Source organism: Harpia harpyja, chromosome 8, assembly GCF_026419915.1.
Source record: "Harpia harpyja isolate bHarHar1 chromosome 8, bHarHar1 primary haplotype, whole genome shotgun sequence".
Lineage (NCBI taxonomy): Eukaryota > Metazoa > Chordata > Aves > Accipitriformes > Accipitridae > Harpia > Harpia harpyja.
This window is the reverse complement of record NC_068947.1, coordinates 45,669,382-45,691,528: the sequence shown is the minus strand read 5'-3', so window position 1 is coordinate 45,691,528 and position 22,147 is coordinate 45,669,382. Positions and strand designations below refer to the sequence as shown.

The 22,147-nt window shown below is 49.5% G+C and overlaps 2 protein-coding genes across 4 annotated transcripts in view; one reads left to right on the top strand and one right to left on the bottom strand.

Moving 5' to 3' along the window:
• Window positions 1-757, top strand: part of NME7 (NME/NM23 family member 7) — a 92,547-nt gene extending 91,790 nt beyond the window's left edge. For all 3 annotated transcript variants that reach the window (XM_052794139.1, XM_052794140.1, XM_052794141.1), the window contains exon 12: window positions 489-757. In XM_052794139.1, coding sequence (XP_052650099.1) covers window positions 489-521 — 33 coding nt within the window. In that variant the 3' untranslated portion in view covers window positions 522-757. The remainder of the gene's footprint in view (window positions 1-488) is intronic.
• On the bottom strand, window positions 566-15,945 carry ATP1B1 (ATPase Na+/K+ transporting subunit beta 1). The gene is made up of 6 exons (XM_052794142.1): window positions 15,675-15,945; window positions 12,890-13,018; window positions 5,559-5,714; window positions 4,596-4,780; window positions 2,629-2,709; window positions 566-1,972 (listed from the first exon to the last, which is right to left on the bottom strand). Exons 1-6 carry the CDS (start codon window positions 15,772-15,774, stop codon window positions 1,706-1,708), a joined length of 918 nt encoding a protein of 305 aa, XP_052650102.1. The 5' UTR covers window positions 15,775-15,945; the 3' UTR covers window positions 566-1,705.
• Between the last annotated feature and the right edge of the window lie 6,202 nt (window positions 15,946-22,147).

Genomic DNA, 22,147 nt, shown 5'->3' with positions numbered 1-22,147 from the left:
CCTGTCAGGCAGAGCCTGTTCACTGTTGGCCCAGCAGCAACACAGAACAAGTTGCTGCCCCAAAACTCTTTCTTCTGCTTGCGACTTCAGTGTGCGCTCTCTCCCCGGACCTGCAGCACATACTGCTGGTGGGTGCTTTAACCCACCCTACGGATAAAACCAATTTTTACCTGTAGTTATTACTAGAATGTGTGGCCTGTGCCTCCAGACCTGGAGAACCTGCAGTAATGGTGAATACACTGAAGACTTTTTGGGTTCCTGACTGGTGTGATCAGGGGCACATGTGCCACAGCAGCCTCTAATGCAGCTCACCATTCAGGGAAAAATTTCAGGTAACTAACACCAAACCAGGCTGTTCCAGAGCTGATGTGCAACACCTTTGCTCACAGGTGGGAGCAGCACTTGAAGGCAACCCCAAGGCATGTTTCAACTCTCTCCAGCTTGAGACATTCTGAGAATGATAAAGATGTATTTTCTGTTTGAAATAGGTGCAGTACTTCTTCAAGATTCTGGACAACTAACAGCCTCCATTCTCACCCACCGCAAAAGACATGCACACAGAAGGGTGTGTTCATTCATTTATTTGTCCAATGTTTCAACCTGACTGAAATACAAGATCAACAAGAGCACTGTACTCCTGGCTATTATTACATGTTAGAACATAGAGTTTTGCACTTTTAGACAACATTTAACACCATTCTATGGGGTACTGCATTGCTTTTATAAAGTTTAAAATAAAGATTTATTTTCAAACATGTGACTTTGGTTTATTTCATACATTACACTTTCTTGCAGAAAAAAATAAAATTGTACAACTGCATAAATATAAAATTCTTCCACCATGAAAATGGTTAAAACATTCAATAAAGACATTAGCACCACAGTGTGCGATGCCTCCAGCAGGAAAAAAAAGAGAAAGAAAAGAAAATATACAAAGCAAGGAGTTATGCCTATCACTGAGGAGAGTGATAGTCTGACCCAGTCTCACACACAACATACTGGAGGATGAGGGAAAAGGTGGAGAGAGAGACAGCATTCGCTACAGAGCACAGTACACAATCATCTATTCTCTTTAACTTCACTTAAGTTAGTTTCCCCTGCCACCCCTCCAAATAAAAAACCCTAACACCACAGAAAAGTCAGAAGCCTTATGGAGTGCTGTTAAATATAATCTCACAGGTGGGCCTTTCTTTGAAAAGGAACAAAATAATGAGAAGTATCATGCCAGTTCTAGTCCCATTGAGTATTTACACCTTGGACAGCAAAAGTCTTTGCTCACAAGAAGTAGAAAACAGATACAATACATGGCTTGAAAAATGACCAGAGTATGCACCTATAGTACTGTACACTAAATAAAATACACAAGGCAGCAATACTTAGGGGCCAGAAACACTGCTTACTACAAGTCAGTTATGGAATCATAATTTACAGTAAAAATGGGCATGTCCCAAGGCTCAATTTTGTTTTCTTTTGTCATTTACAGTAGAATAAATATTTGTCACTATTGCTACACTTTGTTTACATTCTAACCTAGTAAATGCAGAAAGCTAGTGTAAAGCATATAGATTACGTGTAGGTCCCATACGTATGACAGTTTGTTCAAGACTAGTAGGTTTTCTTTTTTGTTCTTTTTTTTTTTTTTTAACCTTTTTAAATGGCTAGGAGGAGGAGCAGGAGGGGGGCGGGAAGAGAGTTGTGCTTACAATCAGCTGCTTTTTATGTCAAATTTAATATCAAAGCGTCCCTGGAAGCGGTCTTTGTCGCTGTACTGGATGTTCTGCCCATAGGCCCTGCATTCCACGCGCACCTCCATGTCGTAGGTCAGGTTGGTGAACTGCACGGCCACCAGCGGCTGCAGGTACCGCGGCTGCAGGAGCTTGCCATAGTAGGGGTAGTACTGAAGGGCAAAGCCAGGGTGGCCACCCATCCCATAGTACTCCACTGTGCCTATTTTGTCTGCATCCTCCTCTCTCTAGAGGTGGGAAAAGGAAGAACAATGACAATCACCCCAACTCTATACCTTTTGCAGCCCTTGCCCCTAGCAGCATCTGTTGTTTTTCACCAAGACCACGACCTCTCTTCGGTCATCACTGATCCTCACCTTGACAGCACGAGGACGTCCTGACACCAGAGAGGACACTGAAGCCCTGTCTAACCAGTAGCTACTCAGTAAGCACCTCCCAGCATGCATCAGCCAGGAAAAGGACTTACCTTTATTTAAAGCCTCAACCACTTTACAGATTCGGAAACCACCACAGCTTCCTCTCTTACCAATATGCTCTCTTTGGCTAAAAAAAGTTTACCGCTTCTCAGCTGCTTTACAGTGTCAAGTAAAACACCTCTGCCCTGGAGTCCCTTTTTCAGCCAACCGTGCCAAGAGCTCCAGTACAGCACTTGGAAGCAAAATGGCTACTTTTGAGGACACCTTTTCCTTATCTGGCCCTGCTTTTACCCCTCCCTGTGAGGGCAGCGCTAACTGTCATCCATCATCAGTGAGGTTTTGAGACACCCCAAGTAAGAACCACCCCTGTTGTCTGTGGAAAGGCAGAGAGGGGTAACTACACTTGGACAAAGACTGAAGTCTTCCCCTGCAGCTTCCCGACTCTGCTCTATTGCATTTCGACTTACCTTGGCACTGCAGTGGACAGGGATGAGATACGGGTTGTATTTTGCCATAACCTCTGGAGGGAGGCTCTCATTTACCGGAGCCTAGAAGAAAACCAAAACAAGGGGACATTACACACCAGACACTTCTCTGCAGACTGCAGCACCTTTGCAGCAGCAAAGGTCACTGGTACCAAACACGTGTCCTTAACCGGAATCCCTTCAGCTCAGTTTCAGAGGCAACAGCTGCTGGTGGTGGTTCTTGGGAGGGACGAGCAGCGTAACACAACTAGAAGCAGGGGAACTTAACCCAAGTGGAGCTGTTGTCTGTTCTTACAGCTTTACTGCTGTGGATAGATACCAAGGCAAGCAGACCAGGCTATTTTTAATTTCATGGTGTCGCTGGGGAAAGTGTTTCATGGCACAGTGCTAGCTAGCAGGGCTTGTTTGTGCAAAGCCCGGGCAGCGGCAGGAAGAGACACACTGCAGGAGGATTCAGCACCTGCCTGCCAGGTGCATGCGGTTAGGACTGGAAATGCAGAAGAAAGAACAAGGAGTGGCAGTCATACCCTGACATTGCTGAACTTTGACACCACCTACAGGGAAGGACAAAGGCTCCGAGTATGTCAGGGAAAGGTGGGGAGTACCAACTCTGATGTTGGTCTCTTGACAAGTGCCGTAGCTTTGCTTCGCAACCTTGCAAGTCTCAGACCTGCTTTACACACGCCTTGCCCGACACCAGAGCTATAGGGTCTCTCTGCTGGAGCGTGGAACGAGGAAAACAAATATTGCCTTGGATACACACCTCATTTCTAAACGAAACACATAAAGTCATTCCCTGACTAGGCCCTGCTGCCTAATGCAGTCTGGAGCTCTTCAGAGCTCTGTGGCAAAGAAAAGAGAAACACACCAAACCCTTCTCTTCGCATCATCAAACGTGCACATCTTATGTCATCCCACAGCCACCACATACCAAGCACAGCACATTGCTGCTAAAATGCAGCCACTGTTTCCACCCTGGATCAGATGAGCCAAAATTCAACTCATTTCTTTTGCACAGGACAGGCTCCCTTCGAAGAAAAACATCTCTCACAACTCGTTAGCCAGACGGCACTGTTCCCCATCCTCGACTGCACTGATAGATGCTGGTGAAGGCGGCTTAGCACACCATTTGCACTGTTTTCCAACCCGAAGATGGAGGGGCAGGTTTTGCACACCACCTCTCTACCACACTCTACCACTGAATTCTTACAGAATTTTTTAGCATTTAAATGTTTTGGGGAAAAAACTAAAGGTGAAAACTGTTCCTGTCCAGATTAACATCTTTCAGCATTACTGCAAACATGCCTTCAGGTGCAACACAGGGCAAGCGGGCAACAGAGGCATCCTACAGCATCTGGGAAACTGCATTAAATAACCTAAAGATCTCTTCACCTTCCTTGCAGCAAGAGCTGTGCCTGACTCTCAGATGTAGTTTACGCTTTATAGCCTATGTTTCAGTCTGATAGTTAATATTAGCACTACTTCATTTAATTAAGTGGTTTTAGCAAGGCAGGCAACTCTACACTGCCTGAGGAAAGAATGTAGTAGATCAGGGCATAACACAATGTACTGATCTCACTACAGATAGAGTCGGTCTGGGACAGTCGCATGGAAGCACACGGGAACTGAAAATGGGTATAACATTTGAAGAAAATGCCCCTTTAGAGCAATTCAGTTAGCAGGCTCAGAAGTTACCAGGCACATAACCAGGAGTTTGCACTGTGAGGTTCATTGCTACTTGTTATACCAACTTGCCTTGCGCAGTTTTCATTGCTTTTTAATGAAAAGTATTTTTAAAGCCAGTTACTCAAATCATCTCACAATTTCTGCTCTGCAGAAGGGGTTTAATACTGATCTCTCTCCAGAGACGGCAAAGCAGGCACAGCAAAACTGCAACCAATTCCTCCTCCTTGTCAGTAGCTTCTGCTAGAAAGGGAAGAGATACTTGCCTTAGGTTTGAAGCCGATAATTCTGTTGAGCTTGACGAGGATGCATGGTTTGCCATCCCTGTACCCAAAGGTAGGATCATTTATTCCAGAACAGTTTTCCAGCCATTCACGTTTGAATTTGCAGACCTTCTTCTGGCCCTGGGCATCATTATATGGTCCTCTCTCTTTGTAATCAGTAGGTGTTTCTGTCACAGTGGGGGAATGAAAAGACAACCATATGAAACATGATCTGCTTGTCAGGAACAGCAACACTTACGCTTCACTGTGTAGTGTGGTTTCCCCCCTCGCCCAAACAGGTAAGTGACATCACCTTCTTGAGGCTGACACCACAGACCTGCACTCAGCCACCCCCATGTGGGCTGGTCCCAGCCCAGCAAGTTTGCAGGGGTTCTGTTTTTTTAACTGATGATTCTTCCAGGTGACAAGAGAACAAACACATTTGTAATCCACTGGCCCAGAGATTTTTTTGGGGCAGCTTTAACAAGCGGGTTCCCCTCAGATTTTATATGCACATATTATGAGGTGATAGTCTCATTCGCATTATTACATATAATCTATTAACAGTTAACATCTCCCAGATGTTTTGCTGCATTGCACCAAGAGGACCAACACTGGCTTTAGCAAAGTTGTCAGTAAAACCACGGGGCTTTCAGAGAGGATAAGGTCAGCACCACATGCTTCTGAGAGTCAGCTGCAACTTTCTCCAAGTGAAATCTGGGAGTTGCCAACCATATAACCTCTACAATAAGCTTCTAGGTAGACCCTTGGCCAAGTCTGGTCTGTCCAAACCAATTTAACGAGCAGCCGTATGACCGAAAGCAGAGCCTGCCAGTTTACCAACATGCCGTTGGTTATGGTAAAAGGAGTGGCCAAAGACAGAGACCACCACTGCTCACCCTCAGCTTCTGAGGGACCTGACACATTGGTCAAAGCCCTCAGCTGCAGGAAACAATCGAGACTTACCCCCACAGTCCTGAAATACTATGTTTTCAGTTTGTTGATCAGCACTGTAGTCCTTTAAGAACTTCTCAAGGTTCTTCACATACGGCTCAAAACTTTTGGGATCAGAGGCAGTAAAGGAAATTTCTGTCTTTTGTACCTGGGGGATTTGAGTCAGTCCTAGGAAAAGCAAAATCAGGAAGAAAACATTAAGTACACCTGAGAGCTGCACAGCCTCCAGGCAATGCAACGCACAGCAAGAACATAACTCATTCTAATAATCTCTATTTTTCAGACTTCAGGACTTGCACAAAACAGCTTAAGCTCAGTAGAGGGGATGCTCTGACAGGCTCTTATATCCTCTTTCCAACAACAGTCTGGAATATTCATCACGACGTTTGCATCGCTAAGCGGATAAAAATTGCAGAATCCAGGAAGGAGGCTACAAGTCAAGGTTTTCAAAAAAAAAAAAAAAAACCACCACAGTCAACCACAGGTCCCCTGCCCACTCCCGCCTTCTCCTCAAGGACAGAAGGGAAGCTGTCTGCATGTGAAACCAACCGCACAAAATAAAGTCCCACAGAAGCCTACTCTTATGTATGTACCCCTAATAGGTTGACTTGAAAGTCTGCCAAACACGTTATGCATTTAGGATGCATCAGAGCCATCCACTCATGAACCTTTGCAATGAAAGACAAGAGGTTCCCCAAGTCAGGTACGGTCACTCTCTGGTGGTTGTAATCCACATTGCCTTCGTGCAGTCTCCCTTGTAGTTTGCAGGGCAGGAGACATTTTCTCACTTAGTAAATTAATCAGCCTGATCGTTTTCCTTGGTCTTTTCACTCCGTAAGGAGGTATTTTTGATTGCAGAAATAGCCTGCTGAGCTCTCTAATCAGAAGCTCATCACCAAGTAGGTGAGTAGGAAATACCACCACATGGGAGAGATGTTTCAAAGACTGTCCTAGATTCTGGGCTGCGTGACTAGCTCTGCTTTTGACTTTAGGAGGATGAATAGAAAAAGAATACATGGAGAAGAGAAGGGACTAGATACAAGTAATGCCCACAGATGGTAGGTGCCAACCCCTTTGCTTTTCATTCTGGGACTTGGAAATAGCTGCTCCTCCGTGATGTTTAGGTCACATTTTAATTGAACGCATTGATGCAGGGCTAACACTTTAAACTTGGGTAATGGGAACTGGAGTTCATGCTGCTTTTGTGGCGGCCACTGTAATTATTGAGGTCTTGACTTCTGTTCAGTTTGTCATCCTCATTTTAGCAAGAACAAGAAAAAGGAGCAGGGGAGCAGCATTTGCTTTGACAGCTTTCAGAACAGGCCTGTTGCCAACAAGTTCCCCTGGTGCAAAACTCAGGCAGCTTAGCTGGCTGGCCCCAACCCACAAGAGCTTGTGACTCCAGCAGTTTTTCCACAGCCACTTGAGTGCTTCTGCTTAGTCCCTCCTCAAGCCAGCTCACCACTCCACCCCCCCCCCGCCCCACCGCTACCCACCGAGTTGGAATTTGTAACCTAGGACAAAGATTAGCTTTGTTCCCCTAAATGCAGCTCCTAGTCGCCAAAGATAGCGAGACATCCAGTGAGTAGCTTGGGGGTTTCAAGTTTTATTCCAGGAAGCAGCTTTAACCGTTCAAAACTCCCTCTGGTACAAACTGACCAGGTTGAGTGTTACAAGTTTAGAAGCAACTTACTACTCCACTAGCAGAATTACATCCTATCCTTCAAAGTCAGTGGCTTTCAACCCCTTTTTGACCAATGACTTTCTTTCTTGCTTCACAAACCGTTATAAATAAATATATATAAAATAAATAAGCTGGGTTCAATTTTAGTAAGGGACTTCCATCCTGCCAACCCCTCCTCATGTTACCACTCAGCCGGGAAGCAACAGGCTCAGAGTCACTCAAAGTGGCTATCTGGAATTGCAGCAAAGGCAGGCCAGGCCTTGGTTCCTCTCCTGGGTCTGCCTTTTCCAGAGTTCAAGTTACAGGTGTGTTATTCAAGCGTATAAATATAAAATTCAGGAAAGACTGGCCAGGCATTAAGCTTCAGTCAGGCAGTTAAGCTATCAGCTTTGCTCAGGACCTCTAAAACATAGGAACTCCCCACCTCTGTTTTTTGTCTTGTCCAAGGTACTGCATAAAGGCACCCATGCAGGCATGGCAGGTGTAAAGGGAAGGTCAGCAATATACACCCTGTGGTGTGACAGTCACCTAGCAGAATGTCCCTGTTCTCTGGTTCGGAGAGCCTGGCCACTGACACATACAGTCCAAAGCCAACCCTCTGCCCATGAGACAAGTGGTTGGGAGAACAGACTCCCATCCCAAAGCATCCCTGTCTTGCAAATCTTTGCAGAATGGCACTGAAGCTCAAGCTGTACCTCTGTGCACCCGTTCCAGCAGCCAGAGCAAGAGAACAACCATTCCTGCCAGGTAGACCCAGCCTGGGGCCATAGCTGAGCTGCTTTCAGCCTAACTGGGGGCATTTACAGGTACTTGGATGAACCAGACTGGACCAGGCTTTAGTACAGCAGGTGCTTGCTTTGTTTATGACAAGAGCAAAGCAGAGATCAAGGAAGTAAATATTTGTGAAGATGAAAGACTTGTTATGAAAAATAGCTTTATCCCGATTAAAAACATATTACTGGCTTCCACCACAACCTCCATTCTCACATGCCTGCAAATGACCAGACACAAAGCCCTAAGCACAGATCTTGTGCTTTCCTTGTTTTCCATCTGTACATCCCATAGCCAAAATAAAGGTTCAGTGCTGTTACCAGAGCAGCACTATCACCGAATCCTTCTTAAGCAATCTTGTTTAAAAAAAAAAAAGTGTGTTGATTTGGTATGACAAGAGGAGGTAACCTCTGCAGAACACTTCTGTAACCTTTCTGAAACCTTCTCTCATCCCCATTAGGGAACTGAAGCAAGTAGGGACAAGAAAAAAAACCACAAAGTTGAGCCATTCCAGTGCTATCTACCACGGGCTAGACACCTAAGGAAGTACGTGGCTCCAATAAGTTACAGGCATGAATAAGCCTCTTAGGGGCTCCATGCACACAAGGAAGCCATCAAAAGCAAGTCCTATGGGGGAAAAGGAACAAAGCCTCAAGTGCTTTCATAGCCAGGAATCTAGACAACCCTCTCCCCATCTTCAGACTATAATCTGTTTGCCACAGTTCTGCATCTCACGCTATTACCACAGAGATGCACCATGGTGTCACGTGTGGTGATGATGTTCTTCACACCTGGAAGAATTAAGTAACTTACTGCTAAAATACTGACGAACTACTTTAGAAAATTTCTGCAATTGGCTCTTAAGAGTGCATTGCTAGGAGATACAATTCCTATCTTCACTTGACTGACACCATCCACATAAATGATGAGTGATGCCTTGACTTGGTAACAGACACCACCTTCTGTTGGCTTTCTAGCTCTGTGAATGTACAGAGATACCAAAAGCCAAAAAAAAAAAAGCATGTAAACTCATTGATTTCTCCTTTTTTTTTTTTAAGCTACAGTTCCACTTCCAAAACACCGTTGCAGATTAAAGTCACATTTATTCAAGTTCATTTAAAACCAGATTTTCCACATAGACTTTATCATTCTACGCTGCAAGAGCAAGAGTTCAGGAAAAAGTGTCCTGAGGGTGAAGATGGAGAAGCTAGAAGTGGGAAGTCAGGCTTGTTATTAGGAATGGTTGTGTAAGTCCATAGTAACCACTCTTGCTTCATCATGCAATGCTCACTTCCAAGTACCATGTAATCTTGGTTCAGAATGAGTCTGAACACTCCGGGGATGACACAGATGACAAACTGACAAACTGAGTTATCACTACACCATTCCTATTTACCACCACCCCCAGCTCACTAAATGAGGATAGGCTTTAAAAGCCTCCATACCAAGCAATGTCCTTCCAAGCTTCCAGTCACCTTCTACCTCATCCCCAAAGTACAAAAAGCAGGTGTAAGTTTTCTAAAAATGCAGCAAAATCTGCTTAGCAGGTAACATCCCTGGAGCTTGAGATTCAGAGATTTTTTCCAAACAGAGGTGCTGAGACAACAAAAGACAGAAGCAGAAAAGTGTGACTTCACAGGAGGCAGCACACACTCCTTGGGGCCTTCCTGCTACCTCCCCACTGCTATCCAAGCTAAATAAGCCAAGTGGGGAATTCACACCAGACCAGCCTTTTCCATGACACATCATGGACAGGCAGCACTTGGAGCAGGGACACCTGAAATCCCCTGGCTTGAGCAGGGATTCTTCCTGCCAGCTGCCACTTAAAAAGAGCCACAGGCAGCAGTGAGCTCTCACCCCTACACCAGCCCTAGTGATGGGATGCTGTGTTTCACAGGATGCACACCACAAGATGGCAGGATACACAGCCCAATTTATATTGGGGTGGGGAAGAGGAGGAGGAGAATGGAGTATTATTTTTTAAACACAGTACACTGTGTTTAAGAGGCAATATCCTCACCCTTCCCTATTAGCAGGATAAGTCCTCTGTGCTTCAAGCATAGTCTGAGCTGGCAGCACACACGGAACTGGGAGCCGAGGCTGTCACAATACAATGGCAAGGCTGGACAAGAAGGTGAGCTGCACTGTCCCTTCCCCCACCCCAAGACAAAAGAGGAGGGGGAAAAAAAAAAGTATCATGGAAAGGTACAAAACTCAGCTTGCCCTGAAGCCCTGTATAACATTCCTGTTGTGTTCGATGCAGAAACCAATTAGCATATTAATGACACTTGGCTACAAAAATAGCACTTTATGGCTTCCAATGTTATACCCATGTCAATAACTCAATAAAACATCCTGTAGGTTCTGTTGCTGTTATGAAATCTGTTGTATTTCAGAACAAGAATGGTACCATAGCAGCCCCTACAGCGTTTTCTCCTGCAAATCCTGAAGGGAAGTGTAGTTTCCTCTTTCCCAGCCATTTTGGGCTGACAACAGTGACTTGCCCAAGAAGGACAGAGCACTGTAACAAGAATAAAACCAGGTTTTCTAGCTTCCTAGAAAAATCCAAGGCCCTATCAAGCTGCCAATATACTTACTTGGCTTGCAAATCTTCCCACAAGAACCAGGAATTAGAATTGCACACCACCCTACTTTCTGTAGTTCATAGTCTGCAGGGGTCCCAGATCACAAAAAAATTCGAGTTTGATGCTCACCAAGTGCAGGAGTGAACATGCCCACGCATGTGTTCGTTGTCAGAAAAGCAGTTGTACTTGCAGCACAGGGGAGAGCCCTACACAGCAGGGGAATACAGGGACTGCTGACCTGCCGAACACAGCGGTGCAGCAACTCACTACAGTGTCAGTCTCTCTGAAAGCCTACATTAAAAGGTTATTTTTGACTCATTGTGGTATAATGGCTGCTGTGCTAGAGTATGAGGAACTGACTCAGCATTAAGAGCCAACCTCCACCACGCCTTACCCCCAGCTTGTCCTCATCTGTAGAAAGAGTTGTCACGTGATGCCCTGAAAAAGACCCTGTGCTATTAATTGGTAATTGTTTCCTTGAAGTTGTATGCATGTCCCATTACAGCTTGGTTCAAAACCTTGTTTATTGGGCTCCCTACTGTCATATATTCAAGGAGCGGGATCCCGTGATTTCAGTACATGTCCTGAAAGCCCATTACAAAGATCCCCGACGACCTTTTCATTCTTCCTCCATTTTGATTTCTGTAGTACATGCTACAAGAGGGTCTCAAAATTCAGTTCCTTCATTTGGTTAAAAAAAAGGATAAGCCCCAGAAAAACTGGTGCAGCATGCAATTAAGAGATGAATAAAAAGCCTCTGCAGGCTGAAATCTTAGACAGAAATTTTACCACAGAGTTGCTTTGAAATTGGAATCGCAAACTGCTATTACACAGAAAGCGAACAGTTTACCTAGAATGAGTAATTATGTGACATCAGGCTAAACAGCAGGTCTATCTGGATGTGACCCAAGATCCATGGGCTTCTTCGCTAATTATTTCATGTCTGGTGAGACCACTGGGCTTCAGCCGGGGAAAAACACATTATTAAAGTAACAACTACTCCACCGTTAGCCATGTTGGCTTTTCAGATGCAGCTAATGGCTCTGGGCAGTATCAGTGACAGTTTAGTCTTTCCTGCAAATGTCAGAGCCCATTGCAGAGACAGAAACAGCCACTTTCAGTGCTTAAGGCAGCATTTACCCCAGCCATGCTGGTACATTAAGAAGTGCCACACGCTAACACAGCAGTTCCAGTCTCTGTTCTCTCTTTAAAAAGTGCTGGTGCAAAAGCAGTTATCTGAAAAAGATGATTCTTTGCCGAGATGAAACACCATTTGGTGATGGTAACGTTCCCCATGTTGTTAGAGCAGGGAATAATCACAGCATAGCACTGCAGACAGCGGGGCTCTAAGACACTGTGCGACACTAGAGCCAATTTCTGTAGCTACAAGCCATCAGCCTCACAATTGTCACTTAAATACCACTGTTATTAAAAGCTTCTGAACTGTTTTACAGAGCAACTGGAGACAGATCGTTACCATCCCCAGTGCCAACCAGCCTCAAGGTCATTTGTAATGTGGGAAAGCAGCAGTTGCGCAGCTCCCCCCCACGCTCCGAGCTGCCGCTGGCTGCGGCGGGAATCAGATAGCACAGCAGAGCCAGGACAGGCAGAGCAGGGAAACCTGCGGCAAGGGCTAGTTACTCCATTTGCCCCTACCCAAGGCAGGCTGGCCACAGACACTGCTCAACTGATCGTTTTAATTTTGAGCAGAGACTTATTTTATAGGTCATGCATCAGCAACTACAAGACCTGCTTTTAACCTCCCACAACACATTCAATTGAAATACCCATTAGTAAATGCAACCATCTCCTCTACATCACACAGTGTAGTTCAGTGTTGGCTAATACAATTCAGTAAGCACACCCAGAGTTGGTACCGTCCCCTTTCTCCTTGTGCACTGCAGTTTTACCAATAAAGCTAACACTTTACCTTTGTCCCTTCACTTACCCATGGGAACACAGTGGCTAGGAAAAAAACCTGAATCCAGCTTCTTCATACAACTCATTCCCAAGTGAAGCCTCTTAGCCTCACTCCATCACTTTGTTTTAGGGGAAGGGAAGAGCAAACCAGGTTTGAGCTCCTCTCAGGAGGCATATTTCATGTGATGCAACCTTTAATTCTAGCAGGATTGTCTTCAAGCCTCAGTACTGTTAACACAGAAGGCTGAGAACATACCCACCCCCTACAAATATGTGTTGCAGCAACGACATGCTTATTTCATCCTCCTTCTCGAGGTGAGTAACCAACCCGCCTCCCCAGAACAGCTTGCACCAAGTCAAACATGGGCCTCCTATTTAGTTACCTGGAGGTGCCACTCGATCCTGGTATTTGGGCTCAAATTCACTGACAGTGAGCAACATCACTTGGATGGTCCCAATGAATATACCTGCCAGGCAACCGTAGAAGATGACATAGAAGAGGAGGATCTTAACTGCAAGAGAAAACAGACAAAAATCAAATCAAGCCCTCAAGGCAGTCACATTTCAGGACAAAATTTCCAACCTTTGCCACCTGCAAGGAAGAGCCCAGCACGCTGAATTCAGATGGCAAGCCCTGTTGCAGAGGCATATATTTAACAGCAAGATTATGCCCTCATGCAGACAGAAAATGTAACTCACTCCAGTTGTTTGGAGGACTGGAAGCTTGAGCCCCTGAAAGCCTAGAAATCCATGAATCGGGATTTGTGATTGTAAAACATAAAGACTAAACAATGTTCTTCCATATTTTAAAAGATCCCTTGGCTGACCCAGTACCACCATTGCACACTATCACAGGTGACAGACGTTCAGTGAAGCAAGTGCCCAACAGCAAGAAGTCATACCACGGGTGTGCTCTGAAGGACACCCATTCCGCAAAGCTCTGGGCCTCAAAGCTATTTCCAGGAGAGTCTACAGTAAATGTTTCATTCCGGTTTACAAGCAATTGCAAAGTCAGACCTCCCCTAGTAATTTGGGCTATCACCTCCATTAAAGACAACGGGAGCAGAATTCAGGCCCAAATTAGCTCCAACGCTCAATCTCAAATGTAGGAAAGCACTCAGACATGTCACAATACCGCACGTTTACCAGCCTTGTATGTCTACAAAGGCACTCCAGCACTGCTCATACCAATTAAAAAGTGAATTACATAATGAAAGATTGAATATAGTTTTGGTCTAAAGGGACATGCCGAGAATAATTTTAGGGGGGAGTGGCTAAGAGCCTGGAGATGCAGCATGGCTCAGACTCTGGGTATCGGTTACCAGTTTACAAGGATTATCTCAACCGATTAACTGCACAGTAACATGCTGTACTAGGCATCACCAGGCCGCCTACAGGAAGGATAAGCCAGCCCATGCCAAGCAACTCTATGCTAATCAGGCTGCAGGAACAAGCAGGCCAGCACAGAGGCCAAAGAGTACTTGAAAGAGAGCCTGCTTGATCTCGGACTGTCCTCATCTAATTGCAAACAAAAAAGAGGTGGTTTATTTGAAGGACTTGAAGTGACGAGCTACAAGGGAAGCCAAGGAAGCAGTAGGCAGAAGCATTCCTCCTTGCTCCCCAGCTCCATCGTAAAAAAAAAAACTTCATCACTGGAGAAGCCTCCCAATGAAAGCAGGTGGATCTGGTTGCTTTCTTTTCAAGTCTATGAAAGACGGGCGAGCAGGAGGGACAGCCAGCGACACTGTCAGAAAGGCACTCCATCCTCTCGTCTTCCTCACGTGCACCAGAGGCAGGGGAGGCAGCCAGGGCTGGAGGGCAGAGCTCGGTGCGGTAACGCGGTGCTCCAGGAGTTAAAAGCACTCTTTGGTATCCAGGCAGCGTAAAGCAAATGGCTGTGACGTCAGGGACGTGTGGAAATTTTTTCCAGAGCGTGGTCATAGGAGGTGCTGTTGTAACAAACCAAACACTAATGCTGTTGTCTGCAGCGTAACGCCTTTGAGTTTTGTAACATCAGAAGGCAAACGCTGGGAGGTAGCTTATTTAATCAGGTTCCCAGCCAGGATGCTCTTAACGCCAAAGACACCTTAAAGGTCAAAACCACTCCAAGGTCTCAGAAAATGCACAGCGGGCCTAGCAACCGAGCACAACAGGGTTGAACGAGAAAGCTTCCCGCAACAGGTAGGTTTATAACAGAGGAATCGGATCATCAGCCTGCAGATCGACTCCGCAAACGGAAATCAGTCCTAGGCGGATCGGTACGGGCGCTCTGGGAGAAGGACCTGGTTCAGCCTCCGCGTTTGAAGCACTGCGCAGTTGCCTGGTGCCTCGGGAGCAGAAAATACCTATCCATGCGCACCCACAACCCAATTCTGCTCACGTAAAGATACAGCAGAAGCCTGCTCTAGTCCGCCCGCCTGCCAGAGCTAAAGCTGGCAGCTCCGGATGTGGCACCTCCGGCTGATCCATTACAACAGGAGCCGAATTCAACATCGCAAGGGTGGCACACCAGCTGTGGTTGGCAGCAACTGGAAGACTGTCTATTTGCGTAAAGAAAACGTTAAAAGCCTCTTAGTCTAAGTGCTATTTGTACAGCACCTAATAAATACATCATGAGCATTTAATCACGAACGCACATATAGCCATTTCCTTCTTGCAGAGGCATTAAAAGCAAATTGTTCTCTCTCGACGAGGTAAAATTAGCTCGGTTTTCTTTATCCGGAGAAGAGGGAAGAAAAGAAAAGCCACCCCAAAGTCTAAGGCTGATAGATGACGGCTGGGAGGGCAGACTCCCCCGACGGCGATGCTCCCGGGCCGGGCCAGCCACCGGGGAAGGAGACCCAAGGACGAGGCGCCCTCGCCAAGGTCGGCCCGCCCCAGGCTCCATCCCGGGGCCGGGGGCCGACCTTCCCTCACCCCCGGCCCCACCTGAAGTCAAACCTAGGCGGGCAGCGCCCCACGCCGCCCCCCGCGGAGCCCCACAGGACCTCCCCCCCGCCCTCGCTCCGCGGGGGGACACGTCGCGCCGCTCCCGTCCCCGGCCCCCTCCCCGGGGGCCGCAGCCCCGCCGCAGCCGGCGGAGGCGGGGCGCCGCGGGCCGTGCTGCAGTGCCCGCCGCATCGCCGCCGCCCCCCGACCCGGCCTCGCCGCCCCCGGCCCGGCACTCACACCAGCTGCCTCCGGTGCGGCCCAGCAGCTCCTTCTTCTCCGAGTTCCAGATGAATTTCTTCCAGTTGCCGTCGCCGTCCTTGGCCTTCCCGCGGGCCATGGCGAGCGGGCGGGCGGGCGAGCGGCGGGGAGAGGTCTAGCCCTCGGCGGGCGGCGCGGGCAGGCCCCGGCCGGGCTCCGTGCCCCGCGGCACCGGGGTGGTCTGGGTGCGCCCGCCCGCGCTGCAGAGCAGCCGGCGGCGCTGGCCCGCCGGGGTAGCGGGAGGGGGAAAAGCGACCGGGGGCGGGGGGAGGGGGGGGAATCCGGGAGCAGCGGCGAGGGGAGCGGAGCGGAGCCCACGGGGCACAGAGCAGCCGGGCTCCCCGCCTGCCGCGCCCCTTCATATACACCGCCGGCTCCGCCCCGCCGCTGCCTCCGCCAATAGACGCCGGCAGAGGGCCCGGGGGCGGGGCCTGCCGCGGGGAGGGGGCGTGGCCCAGCGGCGGGCGGGGCCCGAGGTGGGGGGCGCACCGGCCGCTCGAGCGGCTGGGCGGGGGGGGGCTGCGGCACCGGCGGCAGCGCGGGTCGGTCCGTGTCCGTGTCCGTGTCCGTGTCCGTGTCCGTGTCCCCCGCGGCGCACCTGAGCTCTTGCCCCGCCGCCGGGCCGGGGCGGGTTGCGGCGGTCACGTGCGCGCCCGCGGGCGCGCGCCCGCGGGGTGCAGGTGGGTGGGCGCGCGTCCTTGCCCGCCGCGTGGCTGCATGCGCGTCTGCGCGCGCATGTGTGCGCCTGCACGCTGGTGCAGGTGCGTAGGCACGCGCCTGCACACCTGTACGCGCGCGCGCGCGTGCATGCTCGTGCCGGGGCGGCGGGGCCCCGCCTGGACGTGTAGGACCCCCCCCCGCCCCCCGCTCCCTGCGGGTCCCGGTTCCCGCAGAGGCCGGGCCGGGCAGCCGGCAGCGCCGCAGCAGCGGCCGATCGGCCGGGCGCTGAGCATCGCCTTCCTCCTCCTTCTCCTCCTCCTGCCGCTGCCCCGCACCGGCCCGCCCGCCCGCGCCTCTCCTCCCGGCCCCGCCACGCTCCGGCTGGCTCACGTGTAACCCGGCTGCGGAATATCGAATGCACACCGCGCTCCGCCGCCTTTGTGCTGGAAGCACCTGACGGGAGAGGCAGGCGGACAGACGGACGGACAGACAGACAGACAGACAGACAGAGGCTGCCCGGGGGCGCGACGGGGAGCGGGACCTGCCTGCCCGCTCGCCTTCCCCGGCGGACTGCAGCGGGGACGGGGCGGTTGGGGAGCAACAGGCCGCGGCCGCCCTTGCAGGGTGACCTTCCGGGCGGTGCACAAGCTCCTCTGCCGCCCCCAGCCCCGGGGCCGCGCCGGCACCCGGCTGCCGGCAGCGCAGCCCTGGCGGCGGACGACACCCGGCGCCGGCCGGCCCGACCCGCAGGGCAGGCGCCGTCCCCAAGCGAAGCCGCCGGAGCCGCCTCGCCCGCCCGCCTCCACCGGGCAACAGGTCTGCGGCTCCCCGGGGTCCGCAACGCCGGCGGGCTGTGGCACTGCTGCGGCACGGTGCTTCTCCCGAGTCCGGCACCGTTCTCCCGGGGACGCGGGGGGCGAGCGGGGTTACCTTCTGTCCTGCCAGGGAGGAGCTGGGGGAGGCCAGCACGCCAGGGGCCTCGGCATCTCAACCTGGGAACTCGTCCTGCTGCCCCGGTCTCATCAATCCTACAGTTGCACCTTGCAGGAAAACAGAAAAAAAACCGAAAAGGGCATTTAATGCACCATCGCTAATCTGCTCTGTGATCACAAGTAACTAACGTGCCTTGACCCCATGGCACCATTACAGCACAGTTAAAGTTACATTTGTAAATCCAAGCATACTTGGATTTACCTCTGAATTTCCTATTTGGTTGCAATATTGTATTCCACATATTTTCTTGCCCTTAAGATACTGATATGTTCTCTCAACTTTCATTCCATCCTCCTTTTTTTTGTTTTTGGTCTGGGAATCAGGATGAATGCATATAAGATGGGCCTTTCCTTGGTACCACCTAGGTTACCTGCAAGAATGACCTAGCCTGAAATTGAGGACCACCCACCCACCCAACCTCAGCATGCTCTTCTCAGATCTCAAGAAGGAGGAGTGTGGCCACCATCATCTCCTACCTTCCCTAAGCCATTAAGCTAGCCGTCAGGGGACAAGTCGTAATGTGGCACCCTTCTCCGAGTGATCCATGGCTACAACCCAGAACCAGCCCCTGACACAGCCGACTGAGAGAACCTGCTTTTTTAGGCCATCAGCCTTAGCCTACTGGAGCCACGCTGGGTCCACACAGGTCAGACGCCCTCAAGGTCACGTCACCACTCATGGCAGCAGCTGAGCATGGCCTCCTTAGCTTTAGGCATACGGCCAGATTTCTCCAAGCAGTGCAGGCTTGTAGGTTAGAAAGAGGACACGGATCGTGCAGGAGGTATAGCGAGGTTGTGTGCCTAGAAGGCTGTGTGTGTTTAATTGGGAGTGTCCAGTTTGCCTAACGCTCCATGATACGTTACGCATGATCAATGGGAGCCAGGTGTGCCACACAGATTTTCATCCTAGGTTAAGAGAATCAGCTCTCGGCGGCATTTATGTGATGGGAGAGAGCTGATCACCTAGAGGGAAGAGGATAAATGGCATCTCTCTTTTCTCTTTGGTGTCTGGTCAGAGATGGTCTTTTAAAAAGACCTGCTGATGGTGGGTGATAACAAAAGCAAACACAGACAGCAGTATCCGATACCGAAGCGAACATCATCTACGCTGCAGGGAGGACAGTATCAGTTACAAGTTAAGGCGGCTGTGATTACAATCAAGCCAATAAATAGACAAGCACCGCTGGAGGAAAAACCACCCATTTTTAACTCCCAGACCGCAGTGCAGTTGCTGCTGTAGCCAGCTAGGCAGTTTCTCTTGGCTGCCGGTTGGTCAGGCCTGCACTGGCCACTGGGGAACTGAACCAACTCTCCTTCTAATGTCCTGGGGGCAATTTACGGCCCAGGTATGCTACCCTACAAAGGGCAGCTGTTTGGGAATTATGTGTGGGTGCGCGGTGGTGTCACCCAAGCATGAAGCCTACTCATCAGACAGCCTACCCTTGGGTGCTGTGTCTGGCATTATCTGTGGGCCAGGACTCAGCTCATCTAGTCTGCAGAGGAAAACACCACACAAGTTAGTTCAGGGCACATGCAACAGCAGCAGGCAGCGCAGCTCTCCTCTCCTCACCCCCTGCCCGAGCAATGAGGTGATCCAAAATAAAACAGGCAGGTTTGTGGTGATACTCAAATCAGGGAAGATTTGAATGGGAGTACAGTCTCCCACAGCATTATTTCCTAAGACCACAGAGAATGAGTTTGGAGAAAGCAGCTAGAGAATATCTAAATAATTGTATCACCATTTACATGGTAAATGGCCACCCAGAAACACGATCTTCCTCTGAGCGCATTCTCACTGTCACTACAAGCTCTAGTGGTGCTGGTGGAAGCTGAGCTGCAGGGGCTTCTGGCTTCATCAGTGTTTGTTTAAGGATCACTGGGAAACTCTCTCCTCTTCCTGCAAGCGTCTGTATTTCTGTATAAATACACAGAGAAACCCTGCTGGGTTGGCAGTGGCCAGCGATACCAAATCCCTGTGATGGGCTACAGTGTGCAGGATCTGGAACGGGCAAAAGGCCCTTCATGAGGGTTGCACACCATTCCTGCAAACTCTTACGCACCCGAAGCCTCAGTCCCATGCATGCTCAGGACACGCACTTTACTTGGTGTCAGTGAATTATCCTCTCAGAATCGGCAGAACTACTAGGCAACGGGGTGCCAAATTTTATTCAAATTTACTGTTTGTTTGGCTGCTCAGATATCAATCAGGCCGTCTCTAAGGCCACCACTATATGATCTGATTTTTTAAGGTGATAGGGGCCTGAGGCAACATTTGAAACAGCCAAGAACAAAATGTGCAAAGCAATGCATGTCCAGGAGATTAGCTGCAGGAGGAAGGACAGGGCTGGGGAAAGCTGCCTTGCAGGACTGGGAGAAAGCACCTAGGGCAAGGAGAGGTGTCTCACTACAGGGCAGGAGGGTGGACAATTACTTCTGATGTAGAGGCGAAAGAGAAGGGCCCGGCACAGAGCAAAGCAAAGTGAGGATTTGTCCAGCTTGGTGACTACTCTGCCCATTAGTGCCATTTGTGGGGGAAAATGAGACTGCGCGGCTGATGATCACATGCAGGAAGTTTGGGTAACGTGATCTAGAAACATCTCTGAAGGTGGCTGTGGATGATGCTGCGATATGCAGCAGAGGAAGGAGAGAGGCATGCTGGGGGAGAGGGACTCTCACAGACTGCGGGACCAAGTGCTAATTATAAGATGACAGAAGTGTGCAAAATGGCCTCAAGTAGTTACTATTCGTGGGCTGCCACTGCAAACAAATGGGGCTGGGCCTCCTCAGGCTGGCATGCCCGGGAGCTGGAAAAGGGCAGCTGCTCAAGAGCTTGGCACCAAGCCTGCATCACACACAACAGGTGAGAGAAGGCGAGGAACAAAATGGGCGATGAGAGCTGCCGCAGCCCTGCAGGCTGCGAGCGAGAGGCTGGGTGGCACACGAGCATTTTACACCCTTCTGGGAGCTGCAAGGGGCCTTGAAGGGGAGAGCAGCGACCCTCAAGAACTGCCCTCAGTTTCCCCGCGAGGCGACTGCTGGCATGTGGTCCCCACGCCAGCTTCCCGGTTCTGAGGGCACTGCCTTAGGACTGTCCTCTGATTTTCTGCCTGGGAGGTTCAGAAGAAACAGAGCCTGCTCAGGGGCTGCTGCACGTTACACTAGCCCAAGCAGGGTCTGTAGTCTCCCAGGACACAGTACGACAAAAAGAGCTTTCAAGTCTTCCTCCTTCCCCTCCTCGTCCCCACCCCCAGATGTGGGGTCACTAGGGATTAGGCTTATAGACATATGTGGTTGGTCCTCTGAGCACAATGACTGCATTTGAACAGATTAATTGCATATAGCTATGCAAGCTGAGATAACTAAGTTCAAAAAATTGGGAACCGGTAGGCACCGAGAAAGTAAATTTATATAGAAATAACCTCCCCCCAAATCTAGCCATGGGGCCAGTATTCTTTTCTTTAATATCAGTTTGATAGTTGTGTGATACAACTTGTGGAGGTGCCTGCACAGCTCACCCTTGGCAAAACGATGTGGAAAACAACAGCTGTTAAGATAGATAAGTGAGTATAAACAGCATGTGCAGATGGAAAACCCAAAAGTGTCTGAGAGGGCATTTGCCCAAAACTGATCTTGCTGAAAAGAGAAACAACCATCAGTCCTCAATTGGTCATGCTAAAGAGGATGGCAGCCATCAGCTGACTTAAACAGTAACCAGGGAGCAACAAAGACAATTTTGAAAGAAAGAATGTGTTGGTCTGAAATGCTGTATAAAAGAACCATAAAAATTTGTAATGGAGCAGGGAGAGACCTCGGACTGGGAACACAGCAGCAGTCAAAACCCAGTCTGGCACATCACAACCTCTGCCAAGACCAGACACAGCAGCTTCCCCATCCATGAGACACCATCAGCAGCCAACACCCAGCGCGTGGCCTGACCCTGTGGGGGGGTAAAGCATTTAGGGACCCACACTTTGGGTGTGTGTGGGTGACCTGCTGGGGTGCCTTCCCACCAGCGGGTGTATTAGCTGATTGTAGGGAGTAGCGTGGGCACCCCTAGAGCTGGAGCGGCCACAGCTCCAGTGGGAGCGAGGCGTAAGCGGGGGGACCAGCACTCCCAGAAGTGACCCCCCTGCCAGTAAGAGAGGGGTGGGTGCCTGCATGTGTGGGATGAGAACTTCTGCAGATTAGTTACAGAAGTGTGTTTAGGAACGTGCAGGAATTTATTAAGTGTTTTCTAAGTATCTAACATTGTGGTTGAACTGCTGTATTGCTGACATAGATCCTGAATGTATAGTTCACTAATTGTCAGTTAATTACATGTCCTTAATAAAATGATAAACCATTTAAATCCTGATTTGGTTTAACCTATGTGAGCTGAGCCATTTTTCCCTGCAACAATGACCAACTGATGTAAGTTTTTGGACCAATCCTGGCAGGAGAAGGCCTATATGCTCAGTGATTGAGAAAAGATTCACTTTGTGTTAAACTGGAGACTAGATGCAAGGCAAGGGATGGTTTCTGGGGTGGACTGGCTGGCAGCTGGAGACAGAAAAGGGGGATGCGATAGAGACAACGTGCTGTGTACCTGGTGTTTGATAACTGGGATAAATAGTTCTGGTGGATGGTACAGAGTTCCTCCGGCTGAGCACAGCCACCAGGAGTGAAACCTGCCAGCTATCAACACTGTTCTGATGGAGGCAAAGGCAACTTGTGAAGGCAGCAGAAGTCAAACCATATTGCCAGAATTTCTCTTTTTGGCTGATGCAGGAAAAATGACTCTCATCTCCTCACTGAAAATAA

What these genes read in the sequence shown, in the direction of transcription:
- ATP1B1 (XM_052794142.1), bottom strand. Translation starts at nt 15,774, where the DNA reads ATGGCCCGCGGGAAGGCCAAGGACGGCGACGGCAACTGGAAGAAATTC. An exon ending in CCGCACCGGAGGCAGCTGGT is followed by an intron (nt 13,019 to 15,674) that starts GTGAGTGCCGGG and finishes TTTCTCTTGCAG; the next exon opens with TTAAGATCCTCCTCTTCTAT. An exon ending in AGTATTTCAGGACTGTGGGG is followed by an intron (nt 4,781 to 5,558) that starts GTAAGTCTCGAT and finishes CCACTGTGACAG; the next exon opens with AAACACCTACTGATTACAAA.